Source organism: Tursiops truncatus, chromosome 15, assembly GCF_011762595.2.
Source record: "Tursiops truncatus isolate mTurTru1 chromosome 15, mTurTru1.mat.Y, whole genome shotgun sequence".
Classification (NCBI taxonomy): Eukaryota; Metazoa; Chordata; class Mammalia; order Artiodactyla; family Delphinidae; genus Tursiops; species Tursiops truncatus.
This window is the reverse complement of record NC_047048.1, coordinates 73923491-73945941: the sequence shown is the minus strand read 5'-3', so window position 1 is coordinate 73945941 and position 22451 is coordinate 73923491. Positions and strand designations below refer to the sequence as shown.

Sequence of the window (22451 nt, the reverse complement as noted above, 5' to 3'; positions counted from 1 at the left end):
TATGTGTCTTTAATGTAAGCAGATTTAACCATGTGAGCTGGACAGAAGAAGAGAGAAAAATAACCCAACAGTGTGGGTGATTCTTCCAGCCACTTCATGGGACAAGTGTCCCTCAGGGTGAGTTTGAGGAGGACGAAGAGGTACCTTGGCCTTCTGGGACTGCAGCTTTGACGAGTGGTCTCCTGCCCCTTGGCCTTCCCTGCTCACTTTCAGGGCTCTCCCCCTGCAGACTGTCTGGTGCCTCCATAGGGTCCATGGAGTTGGTCTTCATTCCTTGGGACCTTGACTCAAATGTCACCTTCTCAGAGCGGTTGTCCCTGGCCTCCATGTTTATTGATTGATTGATTGATTGATTTTTAATAACATCTTTATTGGAGTATAATTGCTTTACAATGGTGTGTTAGTTTCTGCTTTACAAAAAAGTGAATCAGCTATACATGTACATATAATCCCATATCCCCTCCCTCTTGTGTCTCCCTCCCACCCTCCCTATCCCACCCCTCCAGGCGGTCACAAAGCACCGAGCTGATCTCCCTGTGCTATGCGGCTGCTTCCCACTAGCTATCTATTTTACATTTGGTAGTGTAGATATGGCAGTGCTACTCTCTCACTTCGTCCCAGCTTACCCTTCCCCTCCCCGTGTCCTCAAGTCCATTCTCTATGTCTGCGTCATTATTCCTGTCCTACCCCTAGGTTCATCAGAACCATTTTTTCCACATATATGTGTTAGCATACAGTATTTGTATTTCTCTTTCTGACCTACTTCACTCTGTATGACAGACTCTAGGTCCATCCACCTCACTACAAATAACTCAATTTCGTTCCTTTTTATGGCTGAGTAATATTCCATTGTATATATGTGCCACATCTTCTTTATCCATTCATCTGTCGATGGACACTTAGGTTGTTTCCATGTCCTGGCTGTTGTAAATAGAGCTGCAGTGAACATTGTGGTACATGACTCTTTTTGAATTATGGTTTTCTCAGCGTATATGCCCAGTAGTGGGATTGCTGGGTCGTATGGTAATTCTATTTTTAGTTTTTTAAGGAACCTCCATACTGTTCTCTATAGTGGCTGTATCAGTTTGCATTCTCACCAACAGTGCAAGAGGGTTCCCTTTTCTCCACACCCTCTCCAGCATTTATTGTTTCTAGATTTTTTGATGATGGCCATTCTGACTGGTGTGAGATGATATCTCATTGTAGTTTTGATTTGCATTTCTCTAATGATTAATGGTGTTGAGCATTCTTTCATGTGTTTGTTGGCAATCTGTACATTTTCTATGGAGAAATGCCTGTTTAGGTCTTCTGCCCATTTTTGGATTGGGTTGTTTGTTTTTTTGATATTGAGCTGCATGAGCTGCTTGTATATTTTGGAGATTAATCCTTTGTTGGTTGCTTCGTTTGCAAATATTTTCTCCCATTCTGAGGGTTGTCTTTTTGTCTTGTTTATGGTTTCCTTTGCTGAGCAAAAGCTTTTAAGTTTCATTAGGTCCCATTTGTTTATTTTTGTTTTTATTTCCATTTCTCTAGGAGGTGGGTCAGAAAGGATCTTGCTGTGCTTTATGTCATAGAGCGTTCTGCCTATGTTTTCCTCTAAGAGTTTGGTAGCGTCTGGCCTTACATTTTTGGCCTCCGTGTTTAAATGTCCAAATTCTTCCTCCTGCTCCACCCTGGGACTCCCTTCCTGTTTTATGTTTGTCTTTAGTGCTTCTTTTCACCTAGAAAACTATAGTTATTTGTTGGTTGTCTGTCCCCTTCCAGTAGAATGTCACCTCCATGGAGGCAGGCACTTCCGTTGTTCCCTGTTGTGTCCCCAGGGCCTGGCACACAGTAGGGGCTCAGTTAGTACTTGCTGAATGAATGAATGGTGAGAAACCCTAGGGGGAACCGTAGCCCTAGCGACACTGGTGACCCCTGGCTGCCAGCTGCTGTGGGTGGTGAGTGGGGGGTTGGGTGGGAGAGGGACTCTGTACCATATTTATTTTACTGTTTTGATTTTTGAACCCTGTGAATGCCTTCTTCAAAATTGAATTTAAAATGCACCTGTTTAGGGAATTCCCTGGTGGTCCAGTAGTTAGGAATCGGCGTTTTCACTGCCAGGGCCTGGGTTTGATCCCTGGTTGGGGAACTGAGATTCTGCAAGCCGCACCGTGTGGCCAAATTAAAAAGAAAAAATGCACCTATCTAAAAAAAAAAACAAAACAGAAAAAGTAATTCATGCAGTTCAAAGGGCCTTAAGTCAGTGAAAATCTCCCCTAGTTCTTCTTCTTAGAGGCCCTGACGGTTAGCAGCTTGTGTTATTGTCCAGGGGGGTCTCTGCTTCTGCCAACATAGGAGTGGCCTTTGCGTGTGTTATTTTACACAAATGGACCCATATTGGAATCCCACGTGGCACCATGATTCCCCTCCTCCCCCTGCAGTATAGATCAAGGATCATTCCAGGGCTCCAGATCCATGTCTACAGGCCTGCAGATTCTTTTCACAGGCTCAAAGTATTTCAGAATATGGCGTGTATTTAAGTATAGCCAATCCACTTTATTTAACTGTTTGACGAGTCCCCATTAATGGATATTTGGCTTTTGTCTAATCTTTTACTAGTGCACATAAGGCTGCAGTATATGGTCTTGGCCATCCACCCAGTGCTCAACCTGGGTGCAATGAACAAGTTGGGCTGGACGATTCTTTGCCATGGGGGCCGTCCTGTGTTATAGGATGTGTAGTGGCATCGCTGGCCTCTACCTATAAGACACCGGTAGGATCCTTCTCCCCAGTTTGTGACAACTGAAAATGTCCCCAAACGTTGGCAGATGTCCCCTGGGAGGCAAAACTAGCCCTGGTTGGAAATGACTGGTCAAAAGGTTAAATTCTGAAATGTAGAATTGTGGGTCAGATTGTGCATTTCAAACTTCATAGGTTCCTGTGGGGAAACAGGCGCTCATATATTGTTTGACAGTTTAAATGGCACATTGGGAACATCCTTCCCTATTGTATTTTCTGCTATCAGGTCATTTTAATAGGTGCCTGGAAGTACCCTCGTCGTTTTTAAAAATCAGTCCTATGTGTATGCATGTGGCTGATTCACTTCGCTGTACGGCAGAAAGTAACACAACCTTGTAAAGCAATTATACTCCAATAAAAAAAAATCAGCCCTATGGTTGGACATAGCAGGTGTGTCTGGCCGTGATGAAGATTGTGATGGATGTCTTGGTGTATATTCCTCTGCAGGCTGAGTGTGAAGTTCAGTTCCGCTGCTTCACTGGACCACGTGACCTTGGGAATGTTAATTCTCTTCTCTGAGCGTCCGTTCTTCATCTATGAATTGGGGATGATAATAGCTCCTGCCTCGTGGAGTTATAGTGAGGATTAGATGCCATAAGTGCATATAAAGTTACTGGCACAGGATTAGGCATTAATCCTGTTTAGTAAACGTTGGCAGTACTTTTGTCAGTATCATGATTTCTGTTAGCTCCAGCGTATGAGACTGCCCATTTTCCTACACCCTCCTCGCCTGCACCGGGGGGTTATGTAATTTTTTTTTAAGATTTATTATTTATTTATTTAATTTATTTTTGGCTGTGTCAGGTCCTGGTTGCGGCACGTGGGATCTCTGTTGAGGCATACAGGATCTTTTGTTGGGGTGCGTGGGCTTCTCTCTAGTTGTGGCGTGCAGGCTGGGCGGGTGGGCTCTGTAGCCGTGGCACGCGGGTTCCAGAGCACGTGGGCTCTGTAGTTTGCGGCACGCAGACTCTCTAGTAGAGGTGTGTGAGCTCGGTAGTTGTGGTGCGTGGGCTTAGTTGCCCTGCAGCATGTGGGATCTTAGTTCCCTGACCAGGGATCAAACCCACGTCCCCTGCATTGCAAGGTGGATTCTTCCCCACTGGACCACGAGGGAAGTCCCTATGTATTTTTTTTTTTTTTATGCTTCATTTTGGTCTCCTCTACGCCTTGATTAATGTTCTCCTTGGGCCTCATTTTCCCCTCACAGATCCTGTTCTCAAACATTGAAGACATCCTGGAAGTTCATAAGGATTTCCTGGCTGCCTTGGAGTTTTGTTTACATCCGGAGCCGCAGTCTCAGCATGAACTTGGGAATGTTTTCTTAAAATTCGTGAGTACGATGCCCCAGCCCCTACCAGAGCCTGCAGCTTTTGGGAAGTGGGCTTCCCCGGGTCCCCATTCCATCCACCCTTGGCTAGCTTCGTCTGCAGGTCTATCTGGGATGGGGAGAGGCAGGTGGGCAGGTGGGTCCAGCCTCCACCCCCGGGAACAATGGACAGAGGGTTGGACCCAGCAGACTGGGGCTCTTTTTAGTTGGCTCTCCCTCCCTATAATGTTATGTAGAGTGTGGTCCCCTTTTCCTCAGAGCTCTTTGCTGAATGACTGCGTCCTGGGGCTCCTCCTGGCCTGGCCTGGCGGGGCCCCTCTGCTGCAGCATGACTAAGAGGGTGGACTCGGGTCAGACACACCTGCATTTGAATCCCGGTCTGGCCACCCACTGGCCACCGAGGGTGTCTGACCCTTGGGTGCCCCCTTGGGCTGCTGGACAGGGAGACTGATCCTTGTTGTAATAGCCACTCTCTTCCCAAGTCACTTAGAATTGTGAGGGGACAGCTGGAGGGAGGGGGGCAGCCTAGCCCACAGGAGGCAACTGCTTTTCTCTACCTGTGCTGCGTGGGACCCTCCCCACTGGGAGGAAACCCGCACTGGCCTCACGGGCATGAGGCCTGGGCCAGATTCCAGTCCTCTCTGAGCCTCAGTTTCCTCCTCAGATGGAGCAGTAGGGATAATGGTGCCTCCTTGGGTTGATGGAAGGACTCAAAGAGGTAAAGCAAAAAAGTGTGTAGCCGAGAGCAGCAGTTCTCAACCAGGGGGTGATTTTGCCCCCAGGGGACATTTGGCCACATCTGGAGACATGTTTGGTTGTCACAGCTTGGGGAGGGGCCATGCTACTGGCTTCTAGTGCATGGAGGCCAGCGATGCTACCAAATAGCCCATAATGTGCAGGACGGTCCCCACAGCAGAGGATTATCCGACCTCAAGTGTCAGCAGTGCTGAGATGAGAGACCTTGGCCTGGAGCAAGCACTCGGTCCATGTCGGTGCTTACTTTCGTTGTCATTGTCATCGTTACTAACTCCCTTCTCCAGGGAATCACATCTGTATGGTCTGAGATTAGCATGGCAGAGCCGGGCTGCTCGTGGGCTGTGTCATCCTTGGCAAGTTGTTTTAACTTATCTGTGCCTCAGTGTCCTCACCTGTAAAATGGGTAAAAAACTAGACCTGACCCTTGATGTCCTTGAGGATCGAGTGAGCTAATGCAAGGAAGGAGAGGGCTCCGAACAGCTCCTGGCCCACAGTAAGTGCTCACTAAATGTTGGCTATTAGCTCTTCACGTGGCCACCATTCCTCAGCGTTTGAAATAGGATGAATGTGAGAGCAGACGGGTGAGATGGGCACTAATGGAGGGCATGGTGCAGGGCAGGGATGTGATCTGCTTTGCATTTAAAGGGCTGCTGCTGGGGAAGTGGGGAGACCAGGAAGAGGTCACTGCACGTCTGAGATGATGGTGCCCATCGGCCAGGGTGGTAGCCATGCATGTGGTGAGAGGGGCTGGTGGCAGTACTGGTTAAGGACACATCTTGGTTTTTTTTCTCTTCCCGAGCCGCGAGGCCTGCAGGATCTTAGTTTCCCAACCAAGGATTGAACCCAGGCCCTAGCAGTGAAAGCACCAAGTCCTAACCACTGGACCGCCAGGGAATTCCCCAGGACAAGTATCTTGAATAGGAAAATAGAAAAGATGGGAGGGACAGTCTTCCCTTTGGGTTCAGAGGAAGGAGTGAGCCCCTATTTCTCTGGAGCCAGGCTGCTTAGGTTCCATTCCCTGTTCCATCACTGAAAAGCTGAGTGACCTTGGGCAAGTCACTTCACCTCTCCAGGCCTCAGTCTCCAACTCTGTAAAATGGGAGTAATGACAGTACCTGCTGTATGGTGCTGTCATGAGGATGAAATGAGTTAATTCGAGTAAAGCAGTGAGATCTGGCCTGGCTCCAAGCTGGTGCTGCATGAGTGTCAGCAATGGATGTTATTCCAGCTGGGGCACCAAGGAAGGCTTTTGGGAGGTGGTGGCATAGTTGGGGATGCCTGTGACGTGATGACATCTGAGCCGAAAGTGGAAGAGTCCATACTTTAGACGAAGTGGGAAAGGGGTCCTCAGGGTGCATTTTCCAGCTTGCCAATAACTCCAGGCCCCATGTGTCCCCCGACTTCTCTGCCTGAGCCGCAGAGGTGTGGTAAGCAGGTTTAGCGCACTGGCCAGTGAGGGTCTCCGGCTCCTGAGTCCCTACTTGGGCTAATTTGCTCGGAGATGCAGGGGACGGCTGGAGGAAGGAAGGTGGGGATTTTAGAGCCCAGGAGGCAGCCTCTTTTCCATACCCTCTCCTGCGCTGCCCGGAACCCTCGTCATGTAGCCTCATCAAACTGGACATCTGTGAGGGCAGTGCCTACCCTCAGAATCCGGATGTGCCGACGGTGGGTGTTCAGGCCTTTGTGGGGAGTCAAAAAAACTTATTTAAAAGGGAAATTTGCATGATTATTGGATGTGGAAAATGAGTGTCTCTTGCTATTAAAAATAAATGCAGGGCTTCCCTGGTGGCGCAGTGGTTGAGAATCTGCCTGCCAATGCAGGGGACATGGGTTCAAGCCCTGGTCTGGGAAGATCCCACATGCCGCGGAGCAACTAGCCCCGTGAGCCACAATTACTGAGCCTGCGCGGTGTCTGGAGCCTGTGCTCTGCAGCAAGAGAGGCTGCAATAGTGAGAGGCCCGCGCACCGCGATGAGGAGTGGCCCCCACTTGCCACAACTAGAGAAAGCCCTCGCACAGAAACGAAGACCCAACACAGCCATAAATAAATAAATAAATATTTAAAAAAAAAAATAAATGCAATAGAAACCAAGCTGTGTTACAGCATTCTGTCTAGAAACTCTTGCCCACCTGAGTCTCTGAGCCTGAGACCTGCGCTGGGTTTGATCAAAAGGAAGATGAACGGTGTCAGACTGGCTTTGGTGTCACAGCGCACCTTGCTGAGACCCTTCCTTGAGGTAATTGGAACAGCTGAAAAAGGAGTCAGCTTTCTCCACGTATGATTCCGTGTTTTTAATTTAAAGTCATCTTTTTCATTTAACGTTTGCAATCATCACCCCGCTCCCCCCAGGCTCATGGCAGACGGTGCTGAGTTCTTTTTAAAAGCGGCCACTGCTGTAGGTTGGTTTCCAGGAGATGGAGGCCTGCGTACAGGTGGCCTGTTGGAAGCAGCTGAAGAAGGTTGCACAGTCTCCACCTGGCCTGACCCAACCTGGGGTTGGGGGAGCTCTGGAGCTGGCGTGCCTCTTCCTTCAGGTCGCCTTGAATTGCCATGAGGTGGCGGGGCCTTTGCACCCCCATTGGACATGGGCTGTCCCGGGGAGTGGGTGGACAGCCTCAGGCCAGCCAGGCAGCTGTCTCAGGCTGAGGACGGTCCCTGGGGAGGGACTCACGGATAGGACACACTCACCACAGCATCCCCCGACAGCCCCAAAGGGAGGGGGCACCAGGGCCAGCCAGACAGCATCAGGGTTGTAAGGTGGTGACTGGGAACAGAGCTCTGTGGACAGGCTCTCCAGGAGAGGAAGGGGCACATCAGACCCTGTGAGGGGCCCTGGCTTACAGACCAGCCCACCGCTGCTGCCCAGCCAGTGGACAGTGGGGGACTCCCTCACACCCTCACCCCCAAACCCAACCACTAACTACTGAGGTGATTGCAAACTAGCACTCAGTGAACCTTCTCTTGGTGCTGGGTGCTGGTCTGAGTGCTTTACGTATATTAATTCATTACAACGTCACAACAACCTTTAACAGTGGGTGCTGTTATTATACCCACTCTACAGATGAGGAAACTGAGGCCCAGAGAGGGTAAGTCAGTGCGCAAGCTTACTCAGGCAGTGAGTGTTGGAGCCAGGATTTGAGCCAATGTCATCTGACTCCTGGACTTGTGTTTCTCACCGTCTTACATGATAAAGTCCCTTTAAATCATTATTAAGCACCTACCGTGCACCAGGCACTGTACTTGGCCCTGAGGATGGTGCCCTGAATAAGACAGATTTGCTTTTTGCTGCCATGAGGCTCCATGAGTAGGGTTAGTCGGTTGACAGAGGAGGTCGTTTCAGATGTGGACGTGGGTTTGTGAAGAATATAAAATGCAGATGTGAGGAGTGACTCTCCTTGAGGTTGTCTGAAGTTGGGAAGTCAGGGCCAGGGTTGCTAGATTGAGCAAATAACAACACCCAGAATGGTGGGTGTTTGGATGAATTTGGATTTCAGGTAAGCGACAAATAATATTTTAGCATAAGTATGTCTCATACAATGTTTGGGACATACTTCTACTGAAACACGATTTGTTGTTTATCTGACGTGAGCACTCAGCTGAGTGTCTTGTGTTTTATCTGGCGATCCTGGTCAGGGAAGGCTTCTGTGAGGTGGTGACGTAGGGGATCTTGGAGAAGGATATTCCACATGGAGAGGAAGCCAGGGCAGGGGCCCTGGATGGAGCTGGAGCAGGCTTGGTCCACTGGAGGAAGGCAGGGAGGCCAGAGTGGTTGGAGCAGAGTCAGTGATGGAGCGAATCCAGGGATGTCACGGGGGGGCCCTGTCCTGCAGGGACTGCATTATGAGAGTTGGAGGGTTTAGCAAGAATTGGTGTGGTCTGTGTTAGGTTTTAGCCTCTTCACCCCACAGCTGTGTGGACAGGCGGAAGATAGCTTGCGGAAAGTGACCTGAATCTCATACTCTCCTCCCCACCAGAGAGGTCTACATGGCCAGCTCCTTCCCTTCTCCAAGTCTCAGTCTCTGTGGGTGTGAAATGAGTGGTTGGGAGCAGATGGTCTCCGTGGAGCTAGTGTCACCCCCTGGGTACTGTGGACGGCAGCCACCACTTCTGACAATCCTCGAGCTCTCTCTGGGGGCTAGAGCCTCTCCCCCAGCTGTCCCCAGCTGGCAGCTGTCCTCTTCTCCTCCTTCACAGCCCAAATCCATGGCCACACGCCCCCCACCCCCACGTCTGTGTGTGCGCAATGGTTTGTCCATTTCCTCCAAGCCAAACAAGCAAAGCCCCATGGGGCGCCCCTGGGAGGAAATGGAACACTTGGCCTCTTAGCTGTCAAGGGTAGCATTTCCACATTTGCTGCATCTTCGGCCTGCGATGCAGCTGGGCTTGAGCTCAATGAAAGGAGATGGGAGTGATGAAACTCGGCATGGTTTTGAAGAGGGGTGTTGTCCTTTACTAAACTTAACTTCTCCAAGTCTCAAGCCTTCTCCCCTGGCCTTTTCACAGGCCGAAGGAGAGGATGACATCGCACAGTGTGTCAGAGAAGGGGCTCAGGGAATGAGGAATGACAGACCTGTGGCGATCTTACGACTTATCCCCCTCTCCTGCATCCATGGCAGACATTGCTAGTCAATCACAGCATTCTCCACGGGGTTCCAGAATTCTTGTCACTAGCGTTTCAGACAGCAGCACTTATTGATTGGGGTTGGCATGTGAGAATGAACAGATTTGGCTGTGCTTCTTGGTCCAACCCCTTCACGGTACAGATGGAGATGAACAGGGAGACGGTCATCACACCAGACTTGGGTCCATGTTTTTCATTTTCTTCCCCTTTTAGAGTGTGCATATATTAGGACTGTCTTCACTGCGAGTGACAAAAACAACTCAAATAGGCTTAAAAAAAAAAAGGACTTTATTGGCTCCTACAAATGAAATGTTCAGGGTGTGTTGACATCAGGTATAGCTGGATCCAGGACCCCATATGATGTTTTCAAAACTGGGTTTTTCTTTATCTCTAGGCTCTGCTTTCCTCTGTTTCGGCTTAATTCTTAGCGTGGTGGCAGAGGTGACCCTCAGCAGCTTCAGGGTGACAGTCAGCTAGCTTAGTAACAGAAGTTCAGAGAGAGCTTCTCTTCACAGCAGTTCCAACCTGAGTCCTTAAGGGCTCTCACTGGCCCAGTTTGGGTTGCATGGCCATTGCTGCCAGGACCGGGAGCTCTTTGATTGGTTTGGCCTGGGTCACACACTCACGCATGGTGCCTGGGAGTGGAGTGGAGTCAGTGGGGTCAGAGTGTAGGAGGCAGATTTCCCAGGGGAAAAACTGGGGGCTGTGACCAGAACAAGGGGGAGTGGCTGCTGGGTGGGTGAAACAACACACGGGCCACCGAAAAGCTGAGGCTGCCTTGCGGTGCACCAGGGCTGTCCGGAAGAAACGTGGGGCTGGTGTGAGGGTCTCGGGCACCACTCAATTCCTCCCTCTGCTCTCTTGCTTCATTCATCAAGTAGTCACGAGGCCTGCGCTCTGTCTGGGACTTCAGTCCCCACTGGCCATAGCCATGACCTCATCAGTTTGCAAAGCCTGCCTCCATGGAGCTCATGGTCCAGGGGGTGGTGGTGGGGAGGTGAACAGTGCAAGAATGAGAAATCAAATATACCGGGAGGCGAGAGCCACCACAGTCCTCAAAATCTGCCTGGTGCCTTCCCTGGTGGCCTTCCCCAGACCTAAGAGTCCACTCAGCTCCCTTCCTCCTGACTCTGCCTGTCTCTTTTTTACCATCAAATCCTACCCATCCGGGCTTCCCTGGTGGCGCAGTGGTTGAGAATCCGCCTGCCAATGCAGGGGACACGGGTTCGTGCCCCGGTCTGGGAAGATCCCATGTGCCGCGGAGCGGCTGGGCCCGTGAGCCATGGCCGCTGAGTCTGCACGTCTGGAGCCTGTGCTCCGCAACGGGAGAGGCCTCAACAGTGAGAAGCCCGCGTACCGCAAACAAAACAAAACAAAACAAAACAAAACCTACCCATCCACTGTCCCACCTGTCCTAGATGGATTCACCAGCGGGATGATGAATTTGCTGAAATAGTAACCATGGCAATAACAGCAACGTGGACCACACCGATAACAATAGCGGCTAATAGTTACGGAGCCCTTACTATGCACTGTTTCACGCATTTACTGTGAATTCACCTGATAACCCTCACAGCGACCTTATGACGGGGAGATCATGACTGTCTATAATTTATAGGCACGAATGCAGAGGCTCTGAAACAGTACGTGCCTTGCCCAAGGTCACAGAGCTGGTGAGCTGGGGAGCCGGGCTGTGAACCTGGGTGGTCTGGCTGTAGAACCTGGACTTGCGCTTGTGAGGCTGACGCTGATCGTAGCCATGGGGGCTCCGGTGTCTTATCTTGGAGCTGTGCTAACAGCAGGGCCTCTAGGCTCTTGGCTGCAGAGCCAGACATCAGCGTGGGGGTTAAGAGAGGTTGGATCCTCCTTCTGCCACTTCGCTACGTGTGAGACCGTGGGCTCGTGACCTTTCATTGGTTTCCCACGTGTGAATGGGTTGAGTACAGTGATGACCGTGTCAGGTTACTGTGAGGTGTGAGTGAGCCTACCCGCACGCATTCCAGGAGAGCAGAGGGTGGCGTGTCCTAACTGCTCAGTACATACTACGTGTTGGCCATCGGCTCTGGCTGTGGACACTTCGCTGCTCAGGGCATCTGCTCAGATGGTGTACACGGAGCCCCAGGGGGAGCTGGGCCGGGTTGGGGTGGCTTACTGATTCTGAAACCCATTCTTTCTCCTCGTTGGTTTCCTCTTTCCTGCAGCCACCCACCGGCAGGATGACTGGGGGCTTGTGCAGAAGCAAGACGAGCTGCTTACTTTGCAGACCCACCTTTTCCTTCCTTAGCTTCTTGGGGTCTCCTGGCCACCCCCCAGCCCAAGGTCAAGGCCCTTCAGCCACCTTCAGCCCTTCCTGTCCTGCAGCCTTCCCCAGGACATCCTTGTTTGGGGTTTGGTGGGTTGGAAGGAGGTGTTCTGTGAGCCTTTGGGAACCGAGTATGCTCAGTGGAGAGCTTCCTGCTAACTAAGACGGCTCCTGTCCCTTTCAGTCCCGGAAACCCTGACTGATGGTTACAGACCTGGTGACTCACAGGTGACCTCTAGGCTGGAAAGAGTCCAGCTTTGGGCTCAGGGGTATCTGGAGGTCAAGACAACTATCCCCCTGCCTCAGCACTGCCACTGCTGTGTGGCAGTGACCAGAGATCTACTTGTTCCCCCCAATTCCCGAGTCTTATTTAGACTCTTCTGGTTCATATATACAGGGCATTGTACCTAGTAGGTGTGTAGAGTTCATTCATTTAGTAAGTATTTATTGAGGGCCTACTGTGTGCCAGGCATTGTGCTAGGACCTGGGGACACCTCAGTGAACAAGAGGATGTGGTCACTGCCTTCAGGGAGCCGACTGCCAAGTGGGAAAAGACAGATGATGAACAAATAATCTGGATAATTCCAGATTGTGAGAATGCTATAAAGAAAATGAAGACGGGGGTGGGGGGATGATAGAGTACACCCGAGTGGCCACTTTAGCCAGGGGTCATTTGAGGAAGTGGCATTTGAGTTGAGACCCAAATGCTGGGGAGTAGCCAGGCTTTGGGCAAAAGTGTTCCAGGTAGAAAGAACAGCAAGAGCAAGGGCCCTGAGGTAGGAACAGCCTTGGCAAGTTCAAGGAGCAGATAGAAGGCCAGTGAGATGAGATCTGAGAAACTCAGGGTCACATTGTCTGGCCCTTGAAAGGTATAATAAAGTGTTGGATTTCATTCCTAGTGTAATAGAACACCACTGGAGGGTTTTAAGCAGTGGGGTGACACAGTCTGACTTGTGTGTTGATTCTAAAGACATTTATCGAGCACTTCTTGTATGCTGAAACCTCACCTATTAAATCATTTAATTTCAGTAACAATCCCATGAGTTAGGGACTATAATTAACTCCACCTTAACAGATGAGGAAACCAAGGTCAGGTAACTTGCCCAAGTTCACAGCTGGAAATGCACAGCCAGGGTTCAAGCCCAGGCTGCCTGGCTTGAGTCTGTGTACTTGACCCTGGGCCCTGCTGCTTCCTGAGAGGTTACTGGGTGCAGAACTGGGGCAAGAGTGGAGGCTGAGAGGCCTGTAGTGAGTGGGAGCGACTTCATGTGAAATCCCGCCTGCTGGGTATGTCTCAGGGTCAGGGTGTGGGGTAGGCCTTTCCTCGCAGGCCTGCTGGCCCAGCTGTCCATACATCTCAGAGCGTCTGCCTTCCTGCCATGACCTGTCTCCCACAGGCTCTGTCCTTGTCTTGCAGAAGGACAAGTTCTGCGTATATGAAGAATATTGCAGCAACCACGAGAAGGCCCTGCGTCTGCTTGTGGAGCTGAACAAGATCCCCACCGTGCGGGCCTTCCTTTTGGTGAGTTAACCACTGCCCTGCTTCTCCCTTCCTCTCTGCCTCAGCCTGGTGAATCCACACAGACCCATGGTACCTGATCCCTCCCTCAGCTAGGGCAGTCTGTGTACAGCAGGTATCGCAAACGTTTTCTGTAAAGGGCTAGATAGTGAATACTTTTTGCCTTTTTGCATCATACAGCCCTGTCATCACGACTCTACTCTGCTGCTGTAGCATGAAAACAGCCATAAGTAATATGTAAGAAATGAGCATGGCTGTATTCCAATAAAACTTTATTTATAAAAATAGGCATAGAGGGCTGGATTGGCTCTAGGGCCAAATTTGCCGATTCCTGTTTAAAGTAATGATCCTGATAAGACTGATAACAATAGTATTAATAATTGTATTCAATATTATTAGTATTATTTAATTATAAGTGAAAGAAAATCTGGTTAAAATTGGCTTAAGGAAAAAAAAAGATTTACTGGTTCACTTTCTTTGGAAAGACCTGAGAGAGCTTCAGGTACAGCAGAATCTGGGTGTTCCAGTGACATCATCAGGAGTGTGTCTCTTGGTTCTGCTTTTCTCACCTTGGCTCCATTCCCAGGCAGGCTCTCCGCATGTGGTGGCAACGTAGCCTCCAGTGGCTCCACGCTTATACCTCTCATAGCCGAGCAACTCCAGGATAAAGAGGGCTCCTCTTTTCTAATGGAAACAACAAAAATTCTGGGTCTGATGCTCATTGGCTCAGCTTGGCTCAAGACCATATCCGTGAACCAGTTGCTGTAGACAGAGGGAGTGGCTGGTGCTTGGATTGGTCACTTCTCGAGCTGGAGGGCGGGGTCAACTCCATTCATACTACAGGCCCTAAGGCTGTGGGTGGATCCCTAAAGGATGTTGGTTTGCACTTGCGGAACTAAGTTGGGAATGGATGTTGGTCAGGCAAAACCACAGACACCCATGATGGTCTTTCCTACCATCGCACGATTCACTTGTGTATAAAACGGGTTCTCATTTGTGATCTCCTTGGAGCTTTACCAGCCGCTGTCTGTTGTGTATGAGTTGAGGTATTCATTTGTCTGCCTTACAGACATCCCAAGTAACAGTGGTCTAAACAAGGTAGACATTTATTTCTCTCCCATGTTAAGAACGTGGAAGTAGGCAGTCTGGGGGTGGTATGGGGGTCCCGGTGTCAGGGGCCAGTGCCCTAGTATGTGGCCTCATCGATATGGTCTAAGATGACTTCTCCCCACTTCCACACTCCAGGTGGTGGGATGCAGGAAGGGTGGGAAGGAGGGCCTGCCCCTCCCCTTTTAAGGGCACAGTAGGAAGCTGCACACATCTGCTTACATCCCATTGGCCAGAACTTAGTCACGTGGCCACACCTAGCTGCAAGGGAGGCTGGGAAATGTAGGCTTTATTCTGGGCAGCCCTGTGCCCAGCTGAAAATTCTGTCGCTTTGGAAGAAGAGTACATTCAGGGACACCGCATAGCCTTTGCCACAGGTGGTTTTGACGACTCCAAAATATTAAGTGACTTGCTGAGAGTACATACTTGAAAAGTGATTGAGCTTCTCATGGGTTCCAGTCTTCCTCTTTTGCCTCCAAATTCCCTGCTCATTCAGTCACAGACCACCCACCCCCTGAGCCCCCATGCTGTTTTATTTCCCAGTGGCACACACAGAATTCAGCACACAAAAGTAGAAGAGTTAACTGCCATGGCACGAGGAGTCTTAACCGTGTGCCCAGAGAGCTAAACTATATAGTACAATTCTTAATTGCACTTCTCCCTAATGCACAGTCTCCAAGAAAATACTTCCAGGATCTTGATTCAGAATGTGTGTTTCCTTCACCAGTGAGTTCGTGTTGCTTGGCCCACTTCCAGTGAGCATCTGAGGCAGGGGAGCTTGGCCAGCTGATCGCCACCTTTGTCTCAAGCGTCTTAGGTGTTCAGGACTGGTGCATTTTCTTGTTGGTATCTGCATCTTTACACTTCTGGTTTTTCACTTATAGTCGTAAGAGTCTGGGCACAAAGCAAAGATAAGTCAGGTAGTGTAAGGTCACACACGTGGCCACGTCTCTGTGGTTGGCCCGGGACTTTGAGGCAGCACCGCTCTGCAGTGGTCCTGCTGCCCAGGCTTGGGCTCCCTGAGTCCCACTGTCTGGACTCGGCTGTGTCTTGGGAGGCAGGAAGATGCCCAGGAGGTGTTTGCAGGGGTGCGGGAAGGAAGCGCTTCACTTCTTCTTTTTTCCTTCCTCTCTCTCCTGCAGTCTTCCTGGTAGGCCAGGCTGCCCTTTTCCTGGCAGCAGCTGGGCTGGGCCAGATTGGGCAGGGGGAGGAGGTGTGGGGTGCCAGCACACACGCCATCTGTCTCCCTCCTTGCTGGCATCTCCCAGCTTCTGGCCACCTGCAGAAGAGCCGTCTCGAGTCTATTATGGGATGTTAAGGCATTGGGAACAGACCCAATCTGGCTTTCCATTCATGAGGTACTGTACACTACAGAGAGATGGGGCGGGGACTTTGTCTTTCTGTGCCTCAATTTCTTGTCTATAAAATGGGGATAATTGATTCATGTATTCATTCAACAGCTTTGTTTTGAGCACCTACCAAGTGGTAGGGATCATTCTAAGTACTGGCGATATAACAGTGACCAAGGCAAGAAAAGTCCCTGCTCTCATGGGGTGGCCATTCTCGTAGGGGGGACTTCCATGGCATGTCTCATGGCATTTAGTTCTCTGCAGGGAATAAAGTGAGTTAAGGATGGCAGGAGGTTTGAGCAAGTTTGGGTGGTGGCTGCTGTTTTAGATAGCTCTTTGGGAACACAGTGTCTTAGGTGACATTCAAGCAGAGACCTGGATAAAGTTAAGTGAGAGAGGCAAGGAGTATCTGGAGGGAAAGCATTCTAGGTAGAGGACCTGCGAGTGCAAAGGTCCTGAGGTCCTACTGTGTTTGAGGAATAGCAAGAAGGCCAGGGTGGCTGGATTGGAGAGTATGAGAGGAAAAGTAGAAGGACATGGGGTCAGAGAGATTGAAAGAGGCCAGATAATGAAGGAGCATTTAGACAATGGGACGGATCTGAGAGTTTTAGAAAGCTTTGTTATTGCCGCGTAGCACACTTGTGGTGAGTGTACTCACAGCATAATGAGTATTCGCATATGTGTGCTCCCGTGGAACCACCCCCTGAGATCAAGATTTAGAACACTCCACTCCAGAAGGTTCACTCCAGAAGGTTCCCTGTGCCCTTTCCCAGGCATGCCCCTCTGTGCAGCCAGAGGCAACCTCTATGCCGATTTCTCTCACTAAAGGTTAGGTTTGCCTGTTCTAGAATGTTTCACGAATGGAATCACACAGGAGGCTTTTGTGTCTGCCTTCTTTTGCTCAACATAATGTCTGTGAGGTTCGTCCAGGTTGGAGCATGCGGCAGTACTTTCAATAGAGTATTCAATTTTAGTCTGAGTGGGATGGCAAACTGTGGGATGGTTTCGAGCAGAGGAATGATGTGAACCAATTTGCATTTTGAGCGGCTCCCCTTGGCCGTGTGAGGGTAGGAGCAAGGAGACCAGGGTGGAGGCTTGTGTGAGTTTCCTAGGGCTGCTGTGACAATGACCACAGACTGGGTGGCTTAAAACAAAATTTATTCTCTCACAGTTCTGAGGCCCGAAGTCTGAGATCAAGGTGTCAGCAGGGTTCTGCTTCCTCCGAAGGCTCCGGGGAAGGGTCCTGCCTTTCCTCTTCCAGCTTCGGGTGGCCTCACGTGTTTCTTGCCTTGTGGAACCAGAACTCCAGTCTCCGCCTCCCTCTTCACACAGCTGCCTTCTCTGTGTCCTGTCCTCCTCTTATAAGAACATGGAGCCTGTTGATTTCAGGCCCACCCTAATCCAGAATGAGAATGACCTCATCTTAATGGGACTAATTATATCTGTAAAGACTTTATTTCCAAATAAGGTCACATTCTGAGTTTCCGGGTGGACATGGCATTTTGGGGGACACTATTCAACCCACTCTGGGGCTGCTACAGTGGTCCGGGCGGGAGATGACGGTGGTGAGGGTGGGGCGGTAGCGCTTGGAGAGGTGGTTGGATTTACATAGAGTCCGATTGTCCAGCTGACACGATGTGCCGTGTGGTTGGCTTTGGGGTATTAACGAATGGGAAGAATCAAAGATGTCTCCAGGGCTTGGGGCCCAAACAACTGGAAGAATGGAGGTACAATTTCCTGAAATGGTGAAGGTTGGGTAGGAGCAGGTAGGAGAGGTAAATTTAAAAATTCCCTTTTGTGGAATTCCCTGGCGGTCCGGTGGTTAGGAGTCAGCGCTTTCACTGCCGAGGCCGGGTTCGATCCCTGTTTGGGGAACTAAGATTTCGCAAGCTGCGGGGCGCGGCCAAAAAAAAAAAAATTCCCTTTTGGATGTGTGAGGTTTAAGGATGCCTGTTAGATGTCCAGGTGGGGATTTGGGCCTAGAATCAGAGATGTGAGTCTCGGGTTTTGGGAAGGGAGGGGCCGGGCTGGAGATAGAAAGCTGAGTAGTTTCTGCGTAAAGGATGGTTAAAGTGGTGAAAGTGGTGGGTCTGGATGAGGTCAGCGGGGAAAGAGTGTGGATGGAAAGGATGACCCAGGGGCATGGCTGCCATTAGGAGGTTGGGAAGAGGGTGAGGATGACACCTCACCTGAATCAATTCTGTGAAATTAGGATGGTTTAAAGAGAGGATTCTGAAAAGTTCTTCCCATAGTGCCTGGGGCATAATATTATTAGAATAGTGAATAGCTCTGTGTGTGCTTGCTTCTTTTTTTTTTGTGTCTTTTTAAATGAAAATCTAGGGTGTTTGGGGTGAAGAGGAATTGGTGGCTGTGACAGTCCTGTGAAAACTTCTTGATCCTGGGCAAAGAGACAGGCCTTTCTCCAGCCAAGCCCTGGGGGCGTCTGGAAAGCACACCCCACTCCCAGGCTCCCTCTCTCTGCCTGGAGCTGACATCATCAGGGCAGCTTGTGGGGAGCGCTGGCTTGGAGGACAAAGGCCTGAGTGTGAGCAGTGTGGGACCTGGCACATCCCAGCTGCTGCAGCCCTGATCCCCCGTCTGTGCCAGGGCTGGATGTGGGGCTGGGAGCCATGCAGCTCCTGCTAGAGCAGGGACCCAGGGTCCCTGGGACTATTTCTCTAAGGAGAGGGTCCCCAAAGATCCCCGAGAGGCAGAGGACTTAGCTCTGAGACTTGGGCCAGTGCTTCTGGCCTCTGAGTGCCAGTTTGCCCATCTGGAATAGGGATCTTGCTTATTCTAGGGCTGTGAGGATGAACTTTGCCTATGGGTGAAACACAAGGCACAGAGCCTTAGGCCTGGTAAGCACACGGTAAATGTTCTCTGGTCTTATTTTGCCTTGAGTATAAGCAGGGAAATCGTCTGCTTTTTTGGGCAGTTCCCCAGTGCTTGGAACTGTGCCCGGCACATAGTAAGCATACAGTGTGTATTTGGAGGATGAATGAATGAATAAATGATTGGATGGGGATCCAATGGGATCCATTTTCCCAAGAGTCCCGTTCCATTTCCATTCTGCTAGCACGGTGTTGAGGCGGAAGGCTGAGACCCCTTCATTGCTGGCAGCTTGTTCATCCATTCATTAGTCCATTCATCCATTCATTAGTCTGTTCCTTCATTCATTCATACATTGGGCACACGGTGAGCCCTAGGGACCCAGGACTGTGAGGGGCGTGGTAGGAGACCACAGACATGTAACTCGGTACACTTCTTTCCCGTGCATGACTTTCTACTTCACTACGGATAGGTTCTCCATAAACAATGCCTAGTTTTGTTTTGTGTGTCATTAAAAGCTTGATGTAAATGGGTTCATACCATACGTATCCTTTTGTTTTCCTTTTGTGCACAAGAGCATGTTTTCTAGGTTCACCCGCATTGCTATACATAGCTTTAGTTCTCCCATTTTCACCACTGCGTGGTGTGGAAATGTGCTGCAGACGTTTTTCATTCTCCAGGTGATGGATATTTAGGTTGCTTTCCACTTTTTGCTGTTTCAAGCAAGGCAGTTTTGAGTGTCCATGTTCCTGTGTCCTGTGCATGTGTGTGAGTTTCTGTAGAATGAGGGTTGGCAGACTTTTCTGTAAAAGGCCAGATAGTAAATATTTTAGGTTTTGCAACTATAAGGTCTTTGTTACAACTACTCAGCCCTCAGACGCAGCCATGGACGTTATGTAAACAAATGGGTATGGCTGTGTTCCAGTAAAAATTTAATTGCCAAAACAGGGAGTAGGCAGGATTTGGCCCACGGGCAATAGTTTGCTAGCCTCTGATATAGGCTTTGGGCTGGGTTGTAGAATATACACATTTCTTCCTCCCCTGGGTATTGTTAAGTTGCTTCCAAAGTGATTGTCTGTAGCTGCATTTTGAGAGTGCTTCCCGTGATTATTTGAGGGTGGCCAAGTTCCTTTGCTGTCCTTGGTGAGTTCTAACGAAGGTCTCCTGTCCCTTTTCAGAGCTGCATGCTCCTGGGAGGCCGGAAGACCACGGACATCCCTCTGGAGGGCTACCTGTTATCTCCTATTCAGAGGATCTGCAAGTACCCCCTCCTCCTCAAGGTGAGACGTTCCCCCTGTTCCTTTCCCCTATTTTGAAGCGACAGAAGATTCAGCTTTGCCTGGCTTAATCAAAAAAAATTAAAACTTGTTAGTTCAGGTAGCTGAGAAGTTTAGGGGCAGCATCGGTTTTGGGCCAGGCTGCATCCAGGCCAGGACCCTGCCTCTTTCTCCCTGGTTCAATTCCGCTTCCCACCTTTCAGCTCTTATTTTCAGCACGGTAGCAGATGGCTGTAGTTACTGTGGCTTTGCACCCTCTCAAGTTCAAAGACAATGGGGAAGAGTGAGCCTCTCTTCCAGTAGCTCTGACAAAAGTCCTGAGAGTCACTGAGGCTTTGGTCATCTGTGGCCAGGAGAATGCAATATTAGGAATGCTTTGGGCCTGAGTCATGTGCTTTAATTTGAACCAATTACAGGAAGCCTTTGCTTGTGCTGTTTGCCCTCCTCTCATATGCTCGGACTTGCGCTCTACCCCTGACCCAATCACTGTGAACTGGGTAGTGTTGTGCTTTGATTGGCTGAGATATGGTCCAATGACAGTGAGCAGGGCAGTGTCGTGTTCTGATTGGCTGAGACCACAGTCGGGTGCTCCACCCCTGAACCGATCAACCCTGAGCAAGCCAGCTCTGATTGGCACAGACTTGTGTCATGCGCTCCCACCAGTCACTGGATCCCACAGGCCAAAAGTCCAGTGATGGAGAGAGAGGGACCCCCTCACCCAAATCTGGGCTCTTGGTGGAAGAGGGGTGCGGGTGCAGATGCAGGGGGCATAAACCAGAGCCATCGACACACCTGCTGTCTCCCTCCCCACCCGGCCACATTTGACTTACTCTTGGTCAGGCGGACCAGGGGAAGATGTGCTGCCTGTGGGAGGGCCCAAGAAGTCTCGATCCTCAACTTCTGAGTCAGCTTCCAGGCAGATCTCCAGCTGGGTGCATGGCTCTGCCGCCATCCACTGCTTTCAGCCCAGGCTTTTCCGCCCTTGGAGATGGTGGCCATTGGCCTGAGCCTGCCCTGGCTCCATCCTGAAGGCCTTCTGTCTGACAGCTGTTTCCTGGGGTCCCTGCTGGTGGATTAATTTGGCTGTGGTGCCTCATTCATGCACCTGCACACTGGGGCCACATGCATCTTTGCTCCATGAGCTGAAAGGGAGAGGGGAGGGGAAAGGTAATGGGGATTCTTGAACTTGCCTTTCTGCTGGAGACAGTGTTTGGCCAGACCCTCGCGGGGGCCATCAGCTCTGCCTGTGAACACAGGCCTTTAACATGCGTATCCATGGGTGGTGGGACCCAGCTCTCCCTGCACCTCCTCTGGCCTGCTGCTGTCGATGCCTCCCAGGGAGCTGAAAGAACCGTCTGCAGTTGTTCTTGCAGCTGCTTTGATCCCCAGACAGGTGTTGGAAATGCCGTAAGTAGCTCAGCTCTTCATCATGGTGCTGAAGAAGCTGCAGGTGGAACTTGTGAATTGGTAACCTGTGGACTGCAGTGGACCTGCAGATGTGCTTCACTTGATTCGTTTGGTGTGTTTTCCAAACTTGAATCAGTTGCCGGCATTTAAGAGGTAGTATTCTGCAGCGGTTTAGGGCAGGGGTTGGCAAAACTGTGGCCTGTGGGCCACATCCAGCCCATGGGCTGTTTTTGTACAATCCGTGAGCTAAGAATGGTGTTGACATTTTTTTAAGGGTTGTTAAGAAAGCCCCCCAAACAAGCAAAGAAGAATATGTGACAGAGACCGGCTGTGGCCAGCAAAGCCTAAAATATTTACAGTCCGGCCATGTACAGAAAGAATTTGCTGACCCCTGGATTGGAGCCAGGCTTTGCAGTCACAGGCTGACTGGGTTTGAATTCTAGCTCTGCCATTTACTGGCTGCTTAACCTTGGGAAAGTCACTTCCCGGGGCCTCAGTTTCCCTGTCTGTAATACAGCCTTTGTATTAATAGTACTGATAGGGTTGATATGATGATGAAAGATTTATTTACTTAACTCTTACAGCAACTCAGTGAAGTAGGCGCTGTGATCAGCCCCACTTTAGAGATGAGGCACAGAGGCACAGACAAGGGAAGCGGCCCGTTTAAGGTCTCACGTTAGGTGAGCGGGAGGAACCATGATTGGAACCTGGGCAGAGTCTGATTCTAGAGTTCTGCGCCCTAACCATCAGGCTACACTGCCTGTTGAGAAGCGCTTTGGAGAGTTAAGCCGCCGAAGTGCTGGGGTGTCGGGGATGCTGACCTTCTCAGTTCCCTAGGGGGGGGTCTGGGAAGGTTGGTGGCCTTGTGTTTTGTGGCTTGGTGGCCAGTTTGCTCCTTTCCTGGGTTTCAAAACCTTGAATATCTGACCCATTGGAAGAATCGCCAGCTACAGCCCCAGACCCCAGCCAAGGTTCCCTAGGTACGAACACTTTGGTTTCTGGATCTTGGGAAAGTCTGGTATCCCAGTGGCTGCTTGGAGTGGCAGTTACCGTAATGTATTTTAACAACCAGTGGGGCTGGACCCGTATGTCCTGGTGGACTCTAAGCTCTCGATGTGAAGTCCAGGTGTTTCTGAGGCCTGCTCAGCCCCAGGGGCCACAGTCTGGCCCGGTGAG

The 22451-nt window shown here is 50.4% G+C and overlaps 1 protein-coding gene across 3 annotated transcripts in view; it reads left to right on the top strand.

Moving 5' to 3' along the window:
- Positions 1-22451, top strand: part of PREX1 (phosphatidylinositol-3,4,5-trisphosphate dependent Rac exchange factor 1) — a 198068-nt gene that overhangs the window by 83450 nt on the left and 92167 nt on the right. For all 3 annotated transcript variants that reach the window (XM_033839559.2, XM_033839558.2, XM_073793081.1), the window contains 3 exons: positions 3989-4111; positions 13205-13309; positions 19770-19871. In XM_033839559.2, coding sequence (XP_033695450.1) covers positions 3989-4111; positions 13205-13309; positions 19770-19871 — 330 coding nt within the window. The remainder of the gene's footprint in view (positions 1-3988; positions 4112-13204; positions 13310-19769; positions 19872-22451) is intronic.